Source organism: Zonotrichia leucophrys, chromosome 19 (genome assembly GCF_028769735.1).
Source record: "Zonotrichia leucophrys gambelii isolate GWCS_2022_RI chromosome 19, RI_Zleu_2.0, whole genome shotgun sequence".
NCBI classification, from domain to species: Eukaryota; Metazoa; Chordata; class Aves; order Passeriformes; family Passerellidae; genus Zonotrichia; species Zonotrichia leucophrys.
This window is the reverse complement of record NC_088188.1, coordinates 9,782,844-9,802,742: the sequence shown is the minus strand read 5'-3', so window position 1 is coordinate 9,802,742 and position 19,899 is coordinate 9,782,844. Positions and strand designations below refer to the sequence as shown.

Sequence of the window (19,899 nt, the reverse complement as noted above, 5' to 3'; positions counted from 1 at the left end):
AATTTAATTTCTATCAAATCTAGAAGCATCCTTAATCTATTTTCTCCTTTGTGACTCATTTTGCTGAAGGGACCTTATCAAACATTGCTTTTCATTTTCACAAACAGGAAATCTTTTACACACGATCGAGGAAGCCAGAGCCTTGTCCCAAACAAAAGGCACAATCTCCCCAGCTCCTGACAGGTTTTTATTTTCCTGAAACGATAAATCAGCAAGCATGGATGACTGCATTTTACTCACTTCTGGCTTCAATTTACAGGACCTGAGGGAAAAAGGGTAACAAAAGGCATAATTAATATAATTAATATCTACGTGGATGCTCCGGGCCCTGGGCCAGAGGCTGTGCCTGGAGCCCAGCACGTTCTCAGGACATGATCACAGATAAATCTGGGATATTTTGATGTTTAGATACAGGGAAAAGCAGGGATAGAGCCTCCTGTGGCAGCCCAGGGGAGGCCAGGGAGCAGGGCTGGAACAGCAGCTCCAGAACGGATCCAACGCTTGGATCAGGATGGAAAACGCCTTTGGGTTTGGGATTCAGGGAAGGGAAGGGGCAGTGTTCACTCCTGTGGTCACTCCTGTGGTCAGCAGGGCCTGCAGGGTTGGTGCATCCATCCCTCCCCTCTCTCTGGGGGGAATCAGAGGGTTTGGCACAGGAGGTGCTGTCCCTGCTGTCCCTTCCCCTCCCTCCCAGCAGAAGCTCCAAAAGCCCCCCCAGGTTTGCAGAAGTCTGGCTGACCCAGCCCAAAAACAGGACAGGGGCTGCCAGCACTCCCCACACACACCCAGGGAGCAGGGAAACCCCAGCAGAGCCCATTCCCCACTGCTCCCACCTCACAAAAGGGGCTCTGCTCACTTCTGAGCCCTCCTGCAAGACCTGCACAGTTCTGGCCTGGGAATCAGAGGCATTCAGCAGCAGCACATGGCTGCAGCTTGGGCAGGGATGTGACACCTTCATCTCTTCAATGTCCCCTGCTGCACTAAATCAATAAAACTTTACCACTGACAGCAGCATGTATCAACATCCTTAGTAATTAGAGTGTTTCATCCTTTTAAATTCCCCTTTCAATACTTCAAAGTAACAGAGGGAAATTCATGACAGGAACTTCTTTATACTGAAATGAAATTTTCAACCTTGAAAATGCCCAAGTGACCCCAGTGAGGCCGTGGGGTGACCACACCCAGTAAGAATGACCAAGAATGACCAGTGCTCTGAGAGTTATCACCAGGAAAGTGCCACCACCTCCCATCCCAGCCACAGATGGCTTCACTTGCAGACACACTCTGGGGATGCTGCTGCGTGCTAATCCTTGGCTAAATACCCACTGAGCATCTTCAGGGGCTGTAAAAAAAGAACAATGGTTCATTTCCAGCTAAAGAAGGCAGGTGATGCGTGCTCCTGACATCAGCCCTGTGCAGACTTTGCTCTGGTTGCCAGCTCAACCAGAGCCACTTCCTGCTTGGGGAAAAGCAGGGCCAGGAGGGCTTTCCCACCCCTGCCTGCCCAGGGACACCTCAGGCACCAGGACTGCACGTCAGGTACCTGCACATCCTGTCCCAAGACAGAGCAAAGCCTTCCTGTACCTGAGGGATCACTTCGCTGCTGACATGGATTGTTTTCAAGTAATAAGTGTTATTATCATCAACAAAATACCCAACTTACCTTTCGTAAACAATGAAGAAGTTGTAAAGAATTGCTGGATGCCCGCCCGTGCTTCAGCTTTTGGATTGACAAAGGTATTTAAGCTTCATAGAAGCAGCACAGACACTTCAAAGCAGGAAAACAGTTATTAAAAATTATCTGACAAGAAGTGACACTTCATCTGCATCCACAGTATTTAATTTGTTTGAATAATATAGTTACAGATAAACAGGTTCACTCCATATACAATTACCAATACCTTTGTTTTAATACAGCTCATATTCCAGTACATCAACACTATTTTATTTACAAGGCATTTATGTACATTAACATCTTTCTAAAGTCAGTGCATTGTCAATAAGTTTTATACAATAATTTACAAAGTGAATGTAGTTAATAGTTAACTTAATAAATTTACTACTAATTCTTGAATTAATTTAATTTAAAAAATTAATTACAACCAATGTAACAAACACAGAAGATCAAATAACATTAGTAGATTGTGCTACCTGCTTAAATAAAACATTTTAAAGTAAATCAGTTGAAAATCTTTCACTTTTCATGGAGTTTGCGGAGGGAGGAGTAGACAAGTGGGTGTTGAAAAAGCTTCTAACCTAGAAATTCACTAGTCATGTCTGCTTCTCTTTAGGCTCAATGTTCAGACCACTTTAAAGATAAAAGACCATAGAGGATAAGGAGCAACACCTGACAGGTAAGACAAGACTCATTTTGGAACAGATCTGCTGTCCCCAAAGAGGCACAGCCTGCACGGGCTGGCAGGGCTCTGCCTGGGCAGACAGCCACAGCATTTCCTCCATGGATAAACCCCAGATCCTCCTGGAAATGAGAAACTGCCCAAGGTTTGCCATTCTTGTCAAACACCCCAAAATGAATCCAAACATTAATGGCAGAGAACCATGTGAGTAACAGTTTTGTTAGTGAAGGTACAAAAATCTAGAGAACTGGGAAGATGATGCATGACAAAATTAATAAGCTGCTTAAGCTCAGCTGAAGAACAAAAGGCCAAAAGAGTGAAAATTTTATCTTCATTCAGATATGCAAACAATTTAACACTGAAAATGTTTAAAGAAATGCCTGCTCAAAAAAAACCAACTCTCTTTTTTTCCAGTCTCTGCTAAGACTCAGTCACACTTCCCTTCATGCAAGAAGCCCCTTGAATTACAGAGCATGTTGCAAGGGCATGGAAAGCAAGTCTGGTTTAATTGCAAGTATTTGCATAACCTGGTGTAACAAACAAACAAAAAGAAGATAATTTGAAAAGGCAATCAAATTTTGAAAACAAGAAACTGAGTTAGGAAACCAATAAAAAAAACACCTCCATCCATGAATGCTACGACAGCTACCTGACAGCCACAGCTTCTTCCTTGGAAATACACAGTGGATACTCACAGCCATTCACTCCAGAGCCCTTACAACAACAACAACAAAACCAAACAAACGTGGCTTTCAATTGAATCTGATGCATTTTCAAAAGTGCAAATTTCAAAAGCAACACCAGTCATGAAACATAAGCTCAAGCATCTCTCCTTCCAAAAGCTGGGAACATTCTGTGCAATGTGCACATTTTAAGACACCGTGAGTGTAATCACAACTACTCTCTCCAACCTGAAGTTTCTTCTTGAGGCAGCTCAGAAAAGTTTGAGCCAGCACTCTTCAGGCAGAAAAGCCATTCCTGAAACATGTTGATCTGCACAGCCAACACGTGGAGAAAACACAAGTATAATAAAACCATTCAAGTGTAGAAATTAATCTCCTCTCAAATGATGATTTGGTTGTGCTCCCAACATACAGAAAGAAAGCAACTGACACACATTAGTGGTGGCAAAACTGGAAACTTCTCTTCCCCATGGCAATAATTTGTTTCCATTTGTGCACTTTTCCTTCTCTTGCCTTCCCTGTTTTGCCAATAAAATGCAATAAAACTGCAGGAAAAAGGAGGTAGCAATATCATGTTGTCCAAAGACAACACTAGAAATTGTTTTTCCCCGTTACCTTAAACCTAACCAGAGCCTCGGGGGGTGTTAGAACAGTTGGTAAACTCTACACTACTCTGTTTAGCTCTTATTTGGATGTTTAATTTAGCTCTTATTTGGTCCTAGTTGGCTCTTCTCAAACCATTGGATTTAAAGGCCAGTGGCAGTCTCAGATGTCCAACATCAGAAACGTTTTCGAGCATGTAGTGAGAAAACAGAACAAAACAATACTACTGGATATTAACTGCTTAACCAGGGGCTCTTTTTGTGCTTTCAGCTCACAGGGGACAATGACAACCACAAGCTGCTCTCTGGCTCAGTCAGGGCCTCCCCAGGGGCACATCCCAGGGCTTCTCCCCCAGCCCAGCGCAGGAGCTCAGGCTCACTGCAGCACACAGTACTTCTTGTAGTCGGACTCGAAGTCCTCGTCCATGCTGCTCGTGTCTGCCATCTTCTTGCCGTCGATCTTGGGCAGGAACTGGGCATAGTCCACCCCCTGCTGCTCGTAGAACAGAATGTAGGCAGAGTCCGTGTCGATCTCGTCCGGGTGCAACTCCTGACACAGGGAAAACACCCACAGAAACCCCGTGGGACAACTGCTGCACTCCAGACACACACTGCTGCCCCTGAAAGGGTGCTTTTAACTGGGGGCAACAGAAGGAATCCCGTGTTCTGTCTCCCCTCTTTGTTATCTCGCTCCATGAATTACTTGGGAACTCTGACAATTTTATGGTGATGAATGCAAATACTTAGAAGTGTCAGAGCTGAGTTATTCACCAATTGAATACAAACTGCTGCCATCATGGAAATGTATTCCTGGCTTTCCATTCTTAGTAATTTTTACATCTTTGTACAAAACAAGCATCTTTCCTTAACTGTGGGAGCAGCTGATGAACAGATGTTACCTTGGAAAAAAACCTCACGTACAATTTCAGCTAATAATTTTAATATTTATCTGATGCAGCTTTGGAGATGCTCCTGATTTCAAACAGCAGCTCTCCACAAATGTTTGAGTTAGTGGAAGGTGTCCTTGCCCATAGCAGAGGAGTGGAATGGGATGAACTTTAAGGTTCCTTCCAATCCAAACCATTCTGTGATTCTATAATTTCTTTAGCTAGAATTTCCGATTCTAAATTTATTCAGCTCTGGTTAATGAAGGCAAAAATTATTTGAAATAATGAGAATAATGATGTGAAATAAAGAGGAAAAGAAGTGCTTTACCTTGCAGCTGCTGTCATTGTAGCAGTACCACTTGTTGTTCGGGTTTTTGGCATAAGTGACATAATGACCCCCTCCCATAATTCCTGAATGGCACTGAGGAAAAGGAAGAAGGAAAGAAATCCTGGATCAAACATCCAATAAATGATTCCCAAGTTCATTATCTGTGAATGAGCCATCATGACATCAGCTGGAGCTGACTAACTTTTGACACACATGCAAATTAGCAGGCACATAATTCACCCCCAGTTTTACAGCGACTTTACGGCGCTGACTTTTGCCCTCCTTCCCTACAGATGCCTGTGCTGGCACAAACCCAAGGAGGGCATTTGCTCAGAGCAGCGTGCCAAGGAGGAGCAGCACCTACCGAGATTGCATATAGGTTGTAGATGGGGTTGACCCAGACGTCGTCTCTGTCTCTTTGGTCGTCGGCGGTGTCGTCCTCGCTGTGGTTCTCGCCCTGCCCGTTGCTGAGCGAGCTCTGCTCCCACAGGTACCCGTTGGCCAGAGCCCCCTCGCTGTCCTGCCCGGGGTACAGCTCGCTCTGGCTGCCCCCCAGCGCCTGTCCTTTAGTCAGGCCATCCCCCTGCTCGTGCTCAGCACCGTTCTCCCTGCTGGCAGCCAGGTTTTCCTTGCTGCTGGACAGTTTGTTTTTCCCCAGCTGGGGCAGCCGCAGGCGCCCTTTGCCTCTCCCCAAAGTCCTTGGGCTGCTGTTGGGGCTGCTGTTTTTGCTTGAGGGGCAGCTGGTTCCACTTTTCCTCCCCAAGGATGGAGATGCTGGGACAGAAAGCACAGAGATGACTAAGATGAGTACAAACACAGTTTAGATTTCTTTTTGAAGTGATTTTTTGGAATAACCAAACATTTAACCCCACTATTTCCCTGCAGCTCATGAGTAATATATAGAAATAAAACCCCATCTTTGTGCACACCTAAAAACTGAAATTATATTATTTTATGCAGAAGCACATGCCTCACTAATTCCAGCCCACTTACACAAGTACCAATATCTGCTGTCACTGAGCAACTTCTTAAATTTTCTTTCATTTTTTATGCTAAAGCTTCACTAAGGAACATTTCCAAGCGTAGTGCTTTGGCAAAAAAAACCCCCAAACATTAAAAATTTGAACATACCATTTTTCCCTTCCAAACACCAGCACAGAGTGGAATTTTCCCCAGTCATTCCCTACCTTTGACGTTATTGAGGACAGAAGTGTTCAGGGAGGATGGACTCCTGTTCAGTGTGTCCCCTTCTCCTGCTGTGCCACTGCTCTGCACATCTGCTTTCCTGCTGTCCCCCTGGCCAGGCCGTGCTTCAGGAAGGCTCTCAACCTGCAGGGTGAGCTGCTTCCTTTGGAAATGACTCGGATCCCTTTGTACCAAAAAGGCACTTGGGTCAAAGTTTTCTCTGGGAAATTTAACAATTTTCTGGGATTTTATCCAGCGGCCGTTAACGAACTGGAATCTTTTCAGGTGGATGATCTAAGGGGAAACATGGTAGAGAAAATTATTAAAGGGAGGCAATGACATCCCAGTGAGTAATTTTATTGTTCAAAGAGAGTTTTTCCCAAAACACACACATTTTATCTAAGCTAGTAAAAATCATGCTCTGTGTGACAGTGTGGATTTTGGGATCGAGCTGGTAAAATATGAAACTAATATTTTCATGTGGAAATGATGGCAAAGGTTGCTTCAATTCAGTGATCAGCACTCTCTGTTTTGAATAAACTAGCAAATGTGAAAAATAAGAACTGCAGGTGTCCCACAACCAGAGAGGAGATCTTGTCACCATCTGAGCATGAGCTGTGTCAGAGCAGCTGACACTGAACACAAACCACCACCATTTCCTGCAAGGCAGCAGCTAAAAACATTCTGAAGGATTTGAGGTTTGCTTTATTTGCCTGCAAACTCAGTCAGTGCCCCACCTCAGAGTGTGAACAAAGCAAACCATCTTATTCACAGCGAGGCGACTTGGCAGATTTGGGGACAACGTGCTTTGGGTTTGCTGCTGAGGAGGAAAATGACACAAGATCCTACCAAAATAGGGGGAAGTCTCCAGAGATCCAGTTTCTTGGTGGCCAGACAGTGGGTCTTGCACTTGGAGCAGTAGTACATCTCATCCTCGCCCAGCTCCTCCTCGCTGGTGAAGGCTCTCAGGCAGCTGTCCAGGTTGATGGGCTCTGCCTGGGCTCGGCGGCTTTGCTCAACACTTTCATGTTCTTCCACAATCTGAAAGGAGAGAAAACTCTCTCTGACTTGGAAATGTAACACACGCTGCTCAGAGGAGGGCTATCCTCACAGTATCACAAATAACTTCACTGGGTTGTTCAGAATTAAAGATAAAAATGAGATGTGGTTAAGTTTTAGCAGGAATTTCATTTCAGCTATGAAGAGGCAGATAAAAATAATTCACTGTTCTTATACTTGGGCTCTGCTTATAAATTATCCATAAAGCACACTCACAAATTGGAACAGTTATTCCAGATTCACCCAGCTACAGGCTCACCTTCAGATGAGTTTTGTTGGCTTAATGAGGAAATAGGTTTACTCACATGCATAACTGTTTATAGTTACAGAAAATTTATCAAATTAAGATACTTTGTAATGTATTATGTAATATATTATTATATATCTTGACTAGCTTAAAAGCAATTCACAACAGACAGCAAATGCACTGCTGTGGTTCTTTAAAAGCTTCCCTTCCACACCATTAGAGCACATAAGAGGCCTAACATCAAGCCATCGATTTATCCTGAATATATTGTCCCACGATTGCTGCCTTTGGTTTGACAGGAAGGGACAAAAGCAGCACCACAGAGCCCAAAGGGCTGCAGAGGGTGATGTTCAGAGGTGCTGGCAGAGAACAAAGGCTCCTGCTGGCATTTACCCGTTCCTGCGAGGTCTGGTAGCGCAGGTGCAGCGCGGTGGGGTCCCAGTCCACAGCAATGTAGGCATTGCCCACACAGGCCCTGTCCTCTGAGCACTCAATCCTGCAGCCACGGCAGAACCTGGGGCACAAATTGGCTGTGGTCAGTGCAGGCTCCAATCATTTCTACATTTCAGTTCTGCTCCTGTTTTGGCTCCTCTGCACCCTCCAAGCTCCAGGCCTCGCCTTCAGTGTGAGACATTTTTATGCAGCAATGCTCAGGGTTATTTGTGTTTTTAATGCAAAACTTGACCAGAGTGAGAAAGGGAAGCAGCTGGGTGAGCTCCACCATCTGCACATGATCCACTGCAAGGTGTCCCTGCCCATGGAGGGGTTGGCATGGGATGATCTTTAAGGTCCATTCCATTATGATCCAGTGCTGACCAAACCCAGCTACACCCCCAAAAACTCCACTGCTCTGTCTCCACAGCTCATTTTCACCATGAGAACTAATTGTAAGAGCTATAAAACACTTTTTAAAAAATTAATTTGTGCCATGAATACCTTCCAGCAAAGGTCTGGAATTTTCATTAGCAAGTCTTTGTTTATGGGAAATTCCAAGCATCCTTCCAGGGTGAGTTTCCCATTGCCCATTTTAGATCTTACCCTTCAAATGGCAAGGAACCCACAGGGGCAGATGAATTACATCTAAAAATGTGGGTTTGTGTGAATTCCCCCAAACCATGGAGGTCTGTGGACATCCAAGGCTGCACACAGACACAGAATATTGTAAGGGGTTAACAGGTTCTGGATAATCTCATTTCTGTCTCCTAATTTAAAGTTTCTGTGGCAGCAGAACTTTCAGCTCTGCAAGTCATAAAAGCTGTGCTGCAGAGCAAGCCTGCCTGGAGAGAGCTCTGGTGAAATTACATTCCAGATTCTTATTGTTTGATATTACCTCTGAAGTCTGAAATGTACCACAGCCCCATTACCATAAATTACCTTTCTGCTGGAGTGATTCCCTGCTGTAAATGGAAAAAAGGACAATTTACCTGTACCATGGACACCAAGCACAAGAATTTCCATCCTTCTGAACTACCCTGAGGGTGAAGGGGTACTGATACCCCATGCTGTCATCACTGCAACAGAGGAGAACACAACATCAAACAGCAGCACTCACTGCAATTACCTCCCTGCACTGGCCTTGTTATGATTACTTAAAGAAAACCCTCAAAATGATAATTTTGGTTACAATTTACTATTAAAAGCTGCCTTTCCATGGCTTAAATTCATCAGATATAAATAATTATCAATCACTGGATAAGAACACAGCCAACTTTTAAGTGCAGCTACATTTAACTGTACTAAAAAGAATTTAATTACTGCCATTATTGTGAGAAACCAAACGAACACAATTTTCAATCTTGCAAGCAAGTGTGAGGCACTGCAGTGTAACTCAGCTGCAAGGCTGAGGTGCCCAACTCACCAGTCCTGTGCATGGTTACTGGCTTCCTGAGGAGGGAGGGGGCTGGCCAGCCTGGAAACCTGGATCCACACAGCATCATAGAGGTCCCTTTTCCGGGTGTGAACTGTGCAGGGAACAATCAGGGGCATCCCAAAGAGACTGGGCCTGTTCTTCTGAGATGAGAGAAAATACAGCTCTGTCCTCATCTGTGGGAGCAAAAGGAGGAGTCAGGTGTAAAGTACATTAACTGACACTGCAATAATCACCTGGATTGCTGGCCTTGTGACTTATTTCAGACCTTGGCAATTAAAATTAATCAACAAATGTATTAAAAGTACTCTTAATTCCAATATTAAATACTGTATTGAAAAGTGTTTCTATTTTATGACATGATGATGAGGTTATCTGATCACATCACACATAAATGTGTGTAATTGTTGTGCGGACATGAAAAAAAATCTGCTTTTTTCAAATGTCTTGCCAAGTGTGCAGGGGCACTGACCATTTTCCTGTGCACTGCAATGATGTAGCCTGTGCAGGGGCTGTCACACAGCGAGGGCACGTGGCCATTGAGGGTCCAGCTGCGCTCTGTCCCACATGGCACCACAGTGTTTGGCATCCCGTTGGGAATCAGGCTTGGCTTGGGGATGTCCCCGTTCATCAGGATGGTGGGGGCTCCGTTGGCTGAGGGCCCAGTGGAGGTCTCTGCAGGCAGACAAATCAATTATCAATTATCAATTCTCACAGCAGCCACAGCTGAGCAGGGTTTTACCCCTCCCATCCCGCGTGGACACCGAGCACAACCCGCACATTTCTGTAATCCTCGCTTAATGAGAAACTTTGGTGCTGAGCTTCTCCACAGAGGGCAGCTCCAAGGAGAGGAAAAGCAGAGTTTGGGCTCACCTGTCTGCACAGGGCTGGATGCTGAGGTGGGGGAGCCTGGGATGGGGATCTCAAACGCACACAGGAAGCCGCTGACGGACAGACGGACCTTCTGGTTGTCCTGGGGGAAGTTCTTCAGGAGAGAGGGAAAGCTGCTCAGGCACCTGGACACCTTCATCTGGGACCAGAATGTGTTCTGTTCTTCTGCGAGCTGCGTTTATCAGCTCCTCCCTCCCTGCCATCTGCCTCCTCACACCTTCCCAGGAGGGTCAAGGAGCCCAGGCCCTCTGCAGGAGCTGTCAGTGCTCTCTAATCACACCCAGAGCCCCTCATTTCAAGCACTTTAATTCTACAGCAAAAAAATCCCCCTGGAAATATCCCCACACACTGTAAGCCAGTCATTACTTATGGTCCTGATGTCTTTGTCTCATCACAGCACCTTAACTTGAGATTTATCACCTCAAGATCATTTTTTCCCCTAAAAATATCATCAGCAATCAATTTTAATCTATTTACAGCAAGCCAAATTACTGTTTAAGAATTAAATAAAAGTTCATCTAGAGAGATAACTAAGCTGTTTTTTTTTTACCATACTTTTGTTAAATTATTTCACAGCTCTTGTAAGCAAAGTTTAAATGTTAAAAATAACAAAGAAGGAAAAAAAAAAAAAACCACCCAGAGCATGTTGCAGCAATAATTAACCTTTTTTTCTTTTTACCTTTATATTGGAGCTGTGCACCTCTGCAAGCAGAATCTGCTCTGGTTTGAGGCCACAGAGTTCACTCAGCTGCTTTTTCAAGCCTGTGTACTTCTCATCCATGTTCAGTCTCAGCCCATATCGAACAGGAGTGGTACCATCTAATTTAATGACTTCAAAGGGGAAAAGAAACACCCTGGTCAGCAGCCCAGGCAGGTTTTAATGACAATAATACATTACAGCTCCCCACTTATTGGAAAATATCTTTTCCCAACTTGAACAGATGATTTATTTCATTTTCTCAGTCAATTTTTAAGGTCTGCAGGCAATGTCACAATGTCAGAAAGTCTCTTGCTGCACAGGCAGTAAAAAATGGTTTCAAAATTTGTTTCACTTTTTTACCATCTTTCCTTTTGCCCCTTTTCCAGCAATCCACAGCTCCCTCAGAGCACAGTTCATGACCCATATTGTGTTTTACCCCCAGCCCCTGTTTTTCCTCTGGACAGATTTAGGACAACCTCCACAAGAGAGGGAAGTTCTCAAAATTTCAATTTTAAAAAGATTTTCTATTAAGTCCTTCAATCAAGACTAAAAATGGGCCATCCTTTTCTGTTTCTAAAGGTTTTATCTTGTTTTAGCTGTGTTTCAATGAAAATTCTTGCATTTTTATATTAAAATTACTGTATTATTGTAAATAAGTAGTAACACAAACAAAATTTGATGTTTTATAGCTGTTCCACTTTTACAGATTTTATCTGAGGAATGGCACATTTACAGCACTCACCTGTAATTTCTAGGTGCATGTAGCTGTCCATTGGCAAAGGCAAGGATAAAAAATTAAAAGGGTCAAACCTAACACTAATATGCCCACAAGTTTTACATTTCACTTGTGACTTCAGCTGCCCGTGAAATAAATCTACAACAATGGATCTGTTTCTTCTCAGATGGTTTTCCCAGGCCTGAAATGAAGCACAAAAAAACAGAATACCAAGTTAGAAACTGGACACCACTTCATTGGTTTCCAAAGTTTCATTGGCCTATGGGAGTCAAAGTATTTCCACAAAAGTTACTTCCTAATTTCTAATAAATTTAGTTACAGAACAAGTAAAGTTCTCAACACAATAATCAAGGTATGCCACAATTTAAAATTTCTGAGGAGATCATCAGGCATCTTGAAATATTTTGATACTCCCTAATTTTGAGTTATTAAAATTGTTGTATCATCTTCATAATTTTATTACAACAATTGAAATGAATTTTCAGCTCAAAGGTGAAATTATCTCTGTAAATCACAGCTCTGACAAGATCCAAAAGGTGCTAGAGTCCCAAAGGCAGCCTCATGGACAATTTCTCAGCTTAGTACTGTGAGGAGAAGAAAAAACACCCAAAAAGCCCCAAAGGCAAAGATTTGAAGCCCCACCTCTGCTGCCACCTCCCAGTCTGGCCGCCCATCGCTGTCCTTCAGCTCCACATATGGCTTATCATGAACTCTGTTCAAGTCCTCATGGAGCCCATCCAGGAGAAAAGCCAGAAGCTCCTGGGAGTCTTGCTGTTGAAAGCCATTAAACCTTGGAGCATATTTTGCTATTGTCCACTATTAAAAAAAAAAAAAAACAAGCAGAAATTTATTTAATATCATGTAAAAAAAGTAAAAAATAAATCAATATATTGTAGATGAGATATGTCAATGAACACAAATTCAATTGGCAAGAGCTGAAGGGAGCCCCTTTGCTTTCAGAGCAAAAGCTCATTTACAGGTAAAAATGAACCTTTTTTTGTAGCTAAAAAGGGCTACAAAAGCCACTTGTTATGGCACAACTTGTGTCATACCACATAACTCCTTTATAACCACAAATTCCACCAGGTCTGATGAACACTGGCTCCTTCCAGGGAAAACTCTGAGTGTCCAAACTGCTACAATACAGGAAAAAGTGCACTGAATTTCTGCTTTTCCATGCAATCCTTGTTTTCCACCCCAGAATAACTCACCCTCAGCTTTAAGGGGGCTATGTTCTTCTGGGTGCCACTCCACAGCTCCTGCACCAAATCCCCATAGCACTTGGCCATGTGTCCTTTCATTCCTATGGGATTTGTCCTGGAAATCACAAAGGAATTAATACCAGACTCAAATGTAAGCACAGCTCAAGAATGGAGCTGAAGGAAGCAGAAAAGCTTCAAGCAACAGGAGGTTGTGTTTCCATGTCTCTGAAGCAGTATCTGCTGCAGAGCTGCTAACACTGAATTTAAATCACTCCTTGTCCGGTTTTCGGCTGTTTGGAGGGCCTGGAAAGGCCCGGGGTGGCCTTGGGGCAGCCGCGTATCAAAGGACGAGAAGAGGCTTCAGTTCTTCTTTCGGTCTCTGTGTTTATTAATTGTTCATCTAAAAGATTTTCTCTCGGCCCGACAGAGCTCTGCTCAGCAGCCAGCCATGAGCACACTCCCCTCCAGGCAGTCACCTATCTTTATACCCAAAGTTGCGTGTACAATATTTATCATTTTTCCCCAATACCTTTTATTCTTATTGCCCGGTGCACTTTTAGTAATGACCAATCCAAAGTGCCACCATCACCACAGAAGATGGAGGAGAAGAAGAAGAAGGACAGGACACGCCCCAATTCCTCCATCTTACTTCTCTAAACCCCCCTGTACAGAAATCCTAAACCCTGTGTTTCACTCTCTAATTAACCAATCCCTTCACCATTCACCCCGGTGAAACCCTCCTGTCCTCATACAGGTGTCGTCTCCTGTGTAGGATCAAAGTCCAGCCACCAGACACTTCTGGAACATTCCAGGACTCCCGAGCCCCCCAAGGGTGCTCTCGGTGGCTCGGCACCTCAGTCCTGAGGTGCTGAGATCCCACAACTCCTTCCCCCTGAATTGCAGCCTGCAGAAGCAGACAGCCCTGAATAAATGCTCAGCACCAAACTCCACTGCTCTGGCCCAGGATTACCTGTTCAGCTCGTAGAGATGCCTCCCTGAGATGAAGTACCGGGTCAGGGGCTGTGTGTTGCTGACACACTGGATGCTGGAGTTCATGAAACACGTGTTCCCCAGGTTGCTCAGGCCTGTAGCTCCCTTCTCAGTAGGAACTGAGCAAAAAAAATCATCATTTTAGCAGTTGGGCTGATGAGAAAATTCACAATGTTGTAGCAGCATCTTCTCACAGTAAGCAGTTCAATGGAACCTGCTCCCAGTTATGACACTCCATGGATGCAGCAGATGTTTAAAATATCTGCTCTCTCAACTCTGCCTCCCAGAAATTGAGTATTTTGTTGATCTGATCCACCACAGACAGCAGTGCAACCCACACAGAATATTTACAGGTAATTATGGTACTGAAAATTCTGGATTTGTTTGTTAAAGTCTTAATTATTCCTTGCTTTTACAAAATCCAAGGGAATAAACAAAAAATCCCACCCTCCCACGTTTCCAGCACTTAAGTTCATGCAAAGGCCAAGACTTCACTCAGTGTTAACAGGACTTGTGTTTAAAAGGATTGTTTCAACATTTCAGCTGTTTTATGGGATTTTTCTTCTCATCATCATCCAGTGACTCTGTGAGAGACTCACCTTTGTGTCTGTCTATCTTGCTGCTGTTTGCTATAAAAGACATCTCTTCTGGCCAGCTCATGTCTTTGTTTCGAACTAGAAAAGGACATGAAAAGGGGCTTTTAAAAATTGTTACTTACTCCAGAGAGCTTACACAGCTGAAGAGGTTTAATTAAAATTTTCTAATATTTGGGATTAGAAATGTGCTTACTTCTAGCTATTATTTTTGCTAGTTTTCATTTCAATGTTTCTAATCATTATTGGAACTCATTCTAACACTGGCATCCCTCCAACCACACCAGTCACATCTTTAGGAAGCAGCCTTGGGATTGCTTTTGCTCTTGAATAGCAAATTTTTCAGTGCTTATTCTTATTCTCAATAAAGATCCACCAGCTCTGAACAAATCAGTTCATGAGCCACCATTATTATTTTATGTTGTTGCAAACCAACAAAAGATCCAAATGTATTTCAAAATAGGGCCAAAACACATTCAAACTTTCCTAAATTAGCTTTACCACCACCTCCCCACAGGTTCCCTCTGCAAACCTCTATTTTTAGAATAGTACATTATCCTTTTTATACCTTCTATTACTAAATGCTGCTCATCTTGGATTTTAAGGTATTCCAGTCTGTGATCTTCATCATCCAGCAAAGTGAGATAGTTCTGCAGGAGGAGAAAACACATCATAGAATTAGAGTTGTACATGAACTGAGGATCCTCTGCATGAACTGAGGATCCTCTGCAGGTCCTGAAAGGGTGCTGTACACTCTGAGGATCCTCTGCAGGTCCTGAAAGGATCCTGTACACTCTGAGGATCCTCTGCAGGTCCTGAAAGGATCCTGTACACTCTCAGGATCCTCTGCAGGTCCTGAAAGGATGCTGTACACTCTGAGGATCCTCTGCAGGCCTGAAGGATCTGTACACTGAAATCCTCTCAGGTCCTGAAAGGGTGCTGTACACTCTCAGGATCCTCTGCAGGTCCTGAAAGGTGCTGTACACTCTCAGATCACTGCAGTCCTGAAAGGATCCTGTACACTCTCAGGATCCCCTACATGAACCAAGGATCTCCTGCATCATTGAAAAGATCCTCTGCATGTACTGAAAGGATCCTCTACATGTACTGAGGCTTCTCTACATGTACTGAAAGGATCCTCTACACTCTGAGGATCCTCTACAGGTCCTGAAAGGATCCTCTACACTCTGAGGATACTCTACAGGTCCTGAAAGGGTGCTGTACACTCTGAGGATCCCCTACGTGAACCAAGGATCTCCTACATCATTTAAAAGATCCTCTGCATGTACTGAAAGGATCCTCTACATGTACTGAGGCTTCTCTACATGTACTGAAAAGATCCTCTACACTCTGAGGATCCCCTACATCTACTTAAAGGATCCTCTACACTCTGAGAATCCTCTGCATGAACTGAGGATCCTCTGCAGGCCCTGAAAGGATCCTGTACACTCTGAGGATCCTCTACATGAACCAAGGATCTCCTACATCACTGAAAAGATCCTCTACATGTACTGAAAGGATCCTCTACACTCTGAGGATGCTCTCCATGTACTGAAAGGATCCTCTACACTCTGAGGATCCTTTCCATGTACTGAAAGGATCCTCTACACTCTGAGGATCCTTTCCATGTACTGAGAATCCTCTACACTCTGAGGATACTCTACATGAACCAAGGATCCCCTACATCACTGAAAAGATCCTCTGCATGTACTTAAAGGATCCTCTACATGTACTGAAAAGATCCTCTACACTCTGAGGATCCCCTACATCTACTTAAAGGATCCTCTACACTCTGAGGATCCCCTACATCTACTTAAAGGATCCTCTACACTCTGAGGATCCTCTCCATGTACTTAAAGGATCCTCTACACTCTGAGGATCCCCTACATCTACTGAAAGGATCCTCTACACTCTGAGGATCCTCTCCATCTACTGAAAGGATCCTCTACACTCTGAGGATCCTCTCCATGTACTGAAAGGATCCTCTACACTCTGAGGATCCTCTCCCCTCCATTGGGAATTAAATCACAAAACCCTCTGATAAACAAACACCAAGAGCCTTTAACCGCAAAGGATTTTTATGGCCGCCCTCATTTCCTTGTGCATGTGCAGTTAGCAGATTCTGGAGAGGAATAAGAGCACATAAAATAGAGAAGAAAGGCCGAGGGCAGGCAGAGGAGCAGGGTTACCTCGCTGTTGTAGAGCCAGAGGCGCATGTCCTCCTCCTTGATGCGCAGCCGCTGCGACAGGTACTCGTGGATCTCCTTGATGGTCTGCATGCGGCTGAAGCAGCCGGTGTAAGCCAGCACCCTCTTCAGAGGGGCATTTGGGGAGGGGACATTGCCTGCATTCACAGTGGGACAGCAGGGAAACATCTCAAACACAGCTGCATTTACCCACAGGTCACACCAACAGCTGTACCCTGAATACACTCTGCAAAAAGTGTTCTACACCTGTAGTGTTCAGCAGTTAGGTGTAAGAGTAGTTGTTACTGACCCTTTGGGACAACGAATTTGCTGTCACAAAGCAGGTAAAATACCTCCCTTCTTATTAGAACCTAATTAGAAAATTGCTTATCTGAGATTCTCATACGAAATTTCAAAATTCAATGGTGTTTTACAAGTTCCCACAATTCTTTTTGTCTCTCAAAGACACAGTAGGAGAGGCAAAGGGAATTTTCAAAATAAAGGATTTCAAAATTTAATTAGGGTTTTCCTTTTTGAGAGAATGCTATAAGTAAAATATAAGGCACAAAAATCAGTTTGGCTATTTTTGGGAGTAGCATGACTTTGCTTCAGCACTTCTGTGCACATGAAATCAGCCTGGCAGCTCAAAACAGAAATACTCGTAATAACTAAATTTCTTAAAAACTCAATTCCTCAAAACATTCTGTGAAAACACCTGGGATTTCCACCAAAATTTCTCAACAAGCTCACGTTTGCAACAACAAATTAATTGGTCAAGATTGTTGCTCTTTCTAATGGGAGCTCATCTTTAAATAAAAGATTTGCACTAGAGATGAGACCAACTTTAAAGAGGGGAATTTCTGTTGAGCTTTTTTTGTTTAAAACTCAGAAGTTCCCCATTCCTTACAAACATGACAAACATTTTTATCCAGCCCAAACCAAACTGGGCAACTGCAATACTTAAATAGCCCGAGGAGTGACACAATTCTATTTTCACTGTTAAAAGATTACAATAAAATAAAAAGTACAGCATGAAAAGGTGCAGTATTACATTATCACATGCAATTTGACAAGAGAGTAAATGATACCTTATAAATCAGCAAAGCATCAATCTGGCTTCAGTGTACCAAGCAAAGTACACAGTTTTTTAAAAGAAAACAACATTTTCTGAGATTAGGGATCAGAGGATTAGTTGTAAGATTACAGCAAGAAAGCACATTTGAGAACTCCACAAGATTAATAACAGATTGGACAAATCAAATTAGTGCAGTGCAAAGTAATTCCAAATCAAGATCAAATTTGGCACATGAGAAGATTCTGTTCATTGGAATTTGGGCATTTTAGGATGTCCAAACAAAGCAGTTTCCATTGGATTAGGTCAGGCAGGAAAGCTGAGTTTGGGCAGAGCAGTTTGTGCAGCACAGCTCGATGGCACAGGCAGGGCTGAGACCCTCCCAAAGCAATGAAAACCTGAGAATCTGCACCAGGTTCTACCCACACCCTGACTCTGGCAAGGCTGAAGGATCTGTTGAGTTTTCAGCAGTCAGGTGAGCCCATTTTTGGACACTTTACTGTGGATGTCCAAATGTGAGTGCAGGGATTCCTTCCAGCCTCTGTGTGAGGCAAACTGGGGACTGGAGACAATTCCTGCAACACCTCAGCTGAAATGTGAAGCCACAACCTAAGATTACCCTTGTACAATCTTTTGGTGAGCATTACCAGCACAATTATGACAAATAGATTTTAGCTGGGTGTTTAGGCTTTGTATTTAATTGTCTTTTTGAACTACACCAAACAAAAGCCTTCATATTCCATTCATTTCATCGCTCTCTAAAGAGCATTAAATAATTTTGGGCATCAAAGCCCAGCTGCCCAAGTAACTCAGAAGGAGTTGTCTGAGCATTAATTGAATTTATTGTGCCACTTCACTATCAGAGAGGCACAGAGGCACCTATTGCATGGCTACAGCAATCACTCCCAAAATGGGAATGCCCAGCTCTGGCTCTCCTGATCAGTTCAGCTTCTGCAGTGCTCATTTCTCACCTTCAACTCATCCATAAACATGGGAATCAACAGATTTCCCTGCAAATACTCCCTGGAACCTTTTCCCTTGAGAAGAGGACAGGGGAGCCCTGGATGCTCCCTGGGGCCTTTTCCCTTGAGGAGAGGGCAGGGAAAGCCCTGGAGCCTTTCCCCAAGGAGAGAACAGGGAAAGCCCTGGAGCTTTTCCCTCGAGGGCAGGGAAAGCCCTGGAGCCTTTTCCCTTGAGGCGAGGGCAGGGAAAGCCCTGGAGCTTTTCCCTTGAGGAGAGGGCAGGGAAAGCCCTGGAGCCTTTTCCCCCAAGGAGAGGCAGGGAAAGCCCTGGAGCCTTTTCCCTCTAGGGCAGGGAAATCCCTGGAGCTTTTCCCTCGAGGACAGGGCAGGGAAAGCCCTGGAGCTTTTCCCTCAAGGGCAGGGAAAGCCCTGGAGCTTTTCCCTCAAGGAGAGGGCAGGGAAAGCCCTGGAGCTTTTCCCCCAAGGAGAGGGCAGGGAAAGCCCTGGAGCTTTTCCCTCAAGGAGAGGGCAGGGAAAGCCCTGGAGAGGGCAGAGAAAGCCCTGGAGCCTTTTCCCTCAAGGAGAGAGCAGGAAAGCCCTGGAGCCTTTTCCCCTGAGGAGAGAACAGGGAAAGCCCTGGAGCCTTTTCCCCCAAGGAGAGGGCAGGGAAAGCCCTGGAGCTTTTCCCTCGAGGGCAGGGAAAGCCCTGGAGCTTTTCCCCAAGGAGAGGGCAGGGAAAGCCCTGGAGCCTTTTCCCCCAAGGAGAGGGCAGGGAAAGCCCTGGAGCCTTTTCCCTCGAGGCAGGGCAGGGAAAGCCCTGGAGCCTTTTCCCTCGAGGAGAGGGCAGGGAAAGCCCTGGAGCTTTTCCCTCGAGGGCAGGGAAAGCCCTGGAGCCTTTTCCCTCGAGGGCAGGGAAAGCCCTGGAGCCTTTTCCCTCAAGGCAGGGCAGGGAAAGCCCTGGAGCCTTTTCCCTCGAGGAGAGGGCAGGGAAAGCCCTGGAGCTTTTCCCTTGAGGAGAGGGCAGGGAAAGCCCTGGAGCCTTTTCCCCAAGGAGAGGGCAGGGAAAGCCCTGGAGCCTTTTCCCCAAGGAGAGGGCAGGGAAAGCCCTGGAGCTTTTCCCTCGAGGAGAGGGCAGGGAAAGCCCTGGAGCCTTTTCCCCAAGGAGAGGGCAGGGAAAGCCCTGGAGCTTTTCCCTCGAGGGCAGGGAAAGCCCTGGAGCTTTTCCCTCAAGGCAGGGCAGGGAAAGCCCTGGAGCCTTTTCCCTCGAGGGCAGGGAAAGCCCTGGAGCCTTTTCCCCAAGGAGAGGGCAGGGAAAGCCCTGGAGCTTTTCCCTCGAGGGCAGCCCTGGAAGC

General features: G+C 44.8%; 1 protein-coding gene across 3 annotated transcripts in view; it reads right to left on the bottom strand.

The window, feature by feature from the left end:
* Nucleotides 1–1,812: 1,812 nt before the first annotated feature.
* The window catches only part of USP32 (ubiquitin specific peptidase 32), a 71,524-nt gene continuing 53,437 nt past the window's right edge, over nucleotides 1,813–19,899 (bottom strand). For all 3 annotated transcript variants that reach the window (XM_064729117.1, XM_064729119.1, XM_064729118.1), the window contains exons 17-34: nucleotides 16,517–16,671; nucleotides 14,896–14,977; nucleotides 14,334–14,408; nucleotides 13,715–13,853; nucleotides 12,754–12,859; nucleotides 12,185–12,358; nucleotides 11,549–11,723; nucleotides 10,786–10,937; nucleotides 10,089–10,200; nucleotides 9,688–9,890; nucleotides 9,207–9,391; nucleotides 8,773–8,859; nucleotides 7,742–7,862; nucleotides 6,892–7,083; nucleotides 6,045–6,336; nucleotides 5,222–5,631; nucleotides 4,858–4,950; nucleotides 1,813–4,192 (exon numbers count right to left, since the gene is read on the bottom strand). In XM_064729117.1, the coding sequence (XP_064585187.1) occupies nucleotides 4,019–4,192; nucleotides 4,858–4,950; nucleotides 5,222–5,631; nucleotides 6,045–6,336; nucleotides 6,892–7,083; nucleotides 7,742–7,862; nucleotides 8,773–8,859; nucleotides 9,207–9,391; nucleotides 9,688–9,890; nucleotides 10,089–10,200; nucleotides 10,786–10,937; nucleotides 11,549–11,723; nucleotides 12,185–12,358; nucleotides 12,754–12,859; nucleotides 13,715–13,853; nucleotides 14,334–14,408; nucleotides 14,896–14,977; nucleotides 16,517–16,671 (2,927 nt within the window). In that variant the 3' untranslated portion in view covers nucleotides 1,813–4,018. The remainder of the gene's footprint in view (nucleotides 4,193–4,857; nucleotides 4,951–5,221; nucleotides 5,632–6,044; nucleotides 6,337–6,891; nucleotides 7,084–7,741; nucleotides 7,863–8,772; nucleotides 8,860–9,206; nucleotides 9,392–9,687; nucleotides 9,891–10,088; nucleotides 10,201–10,785; nucleotides 10,938–11,548; nucleotides 11,724–12,184; nucleotides 12,359–12,753; nucleotides 12,860–13,714; nucleotides 13,854–14,333; nucleotides 14,409–14,895; nucleotides 14,978–16,516; nucleotides 16,672–19,899) is intronic.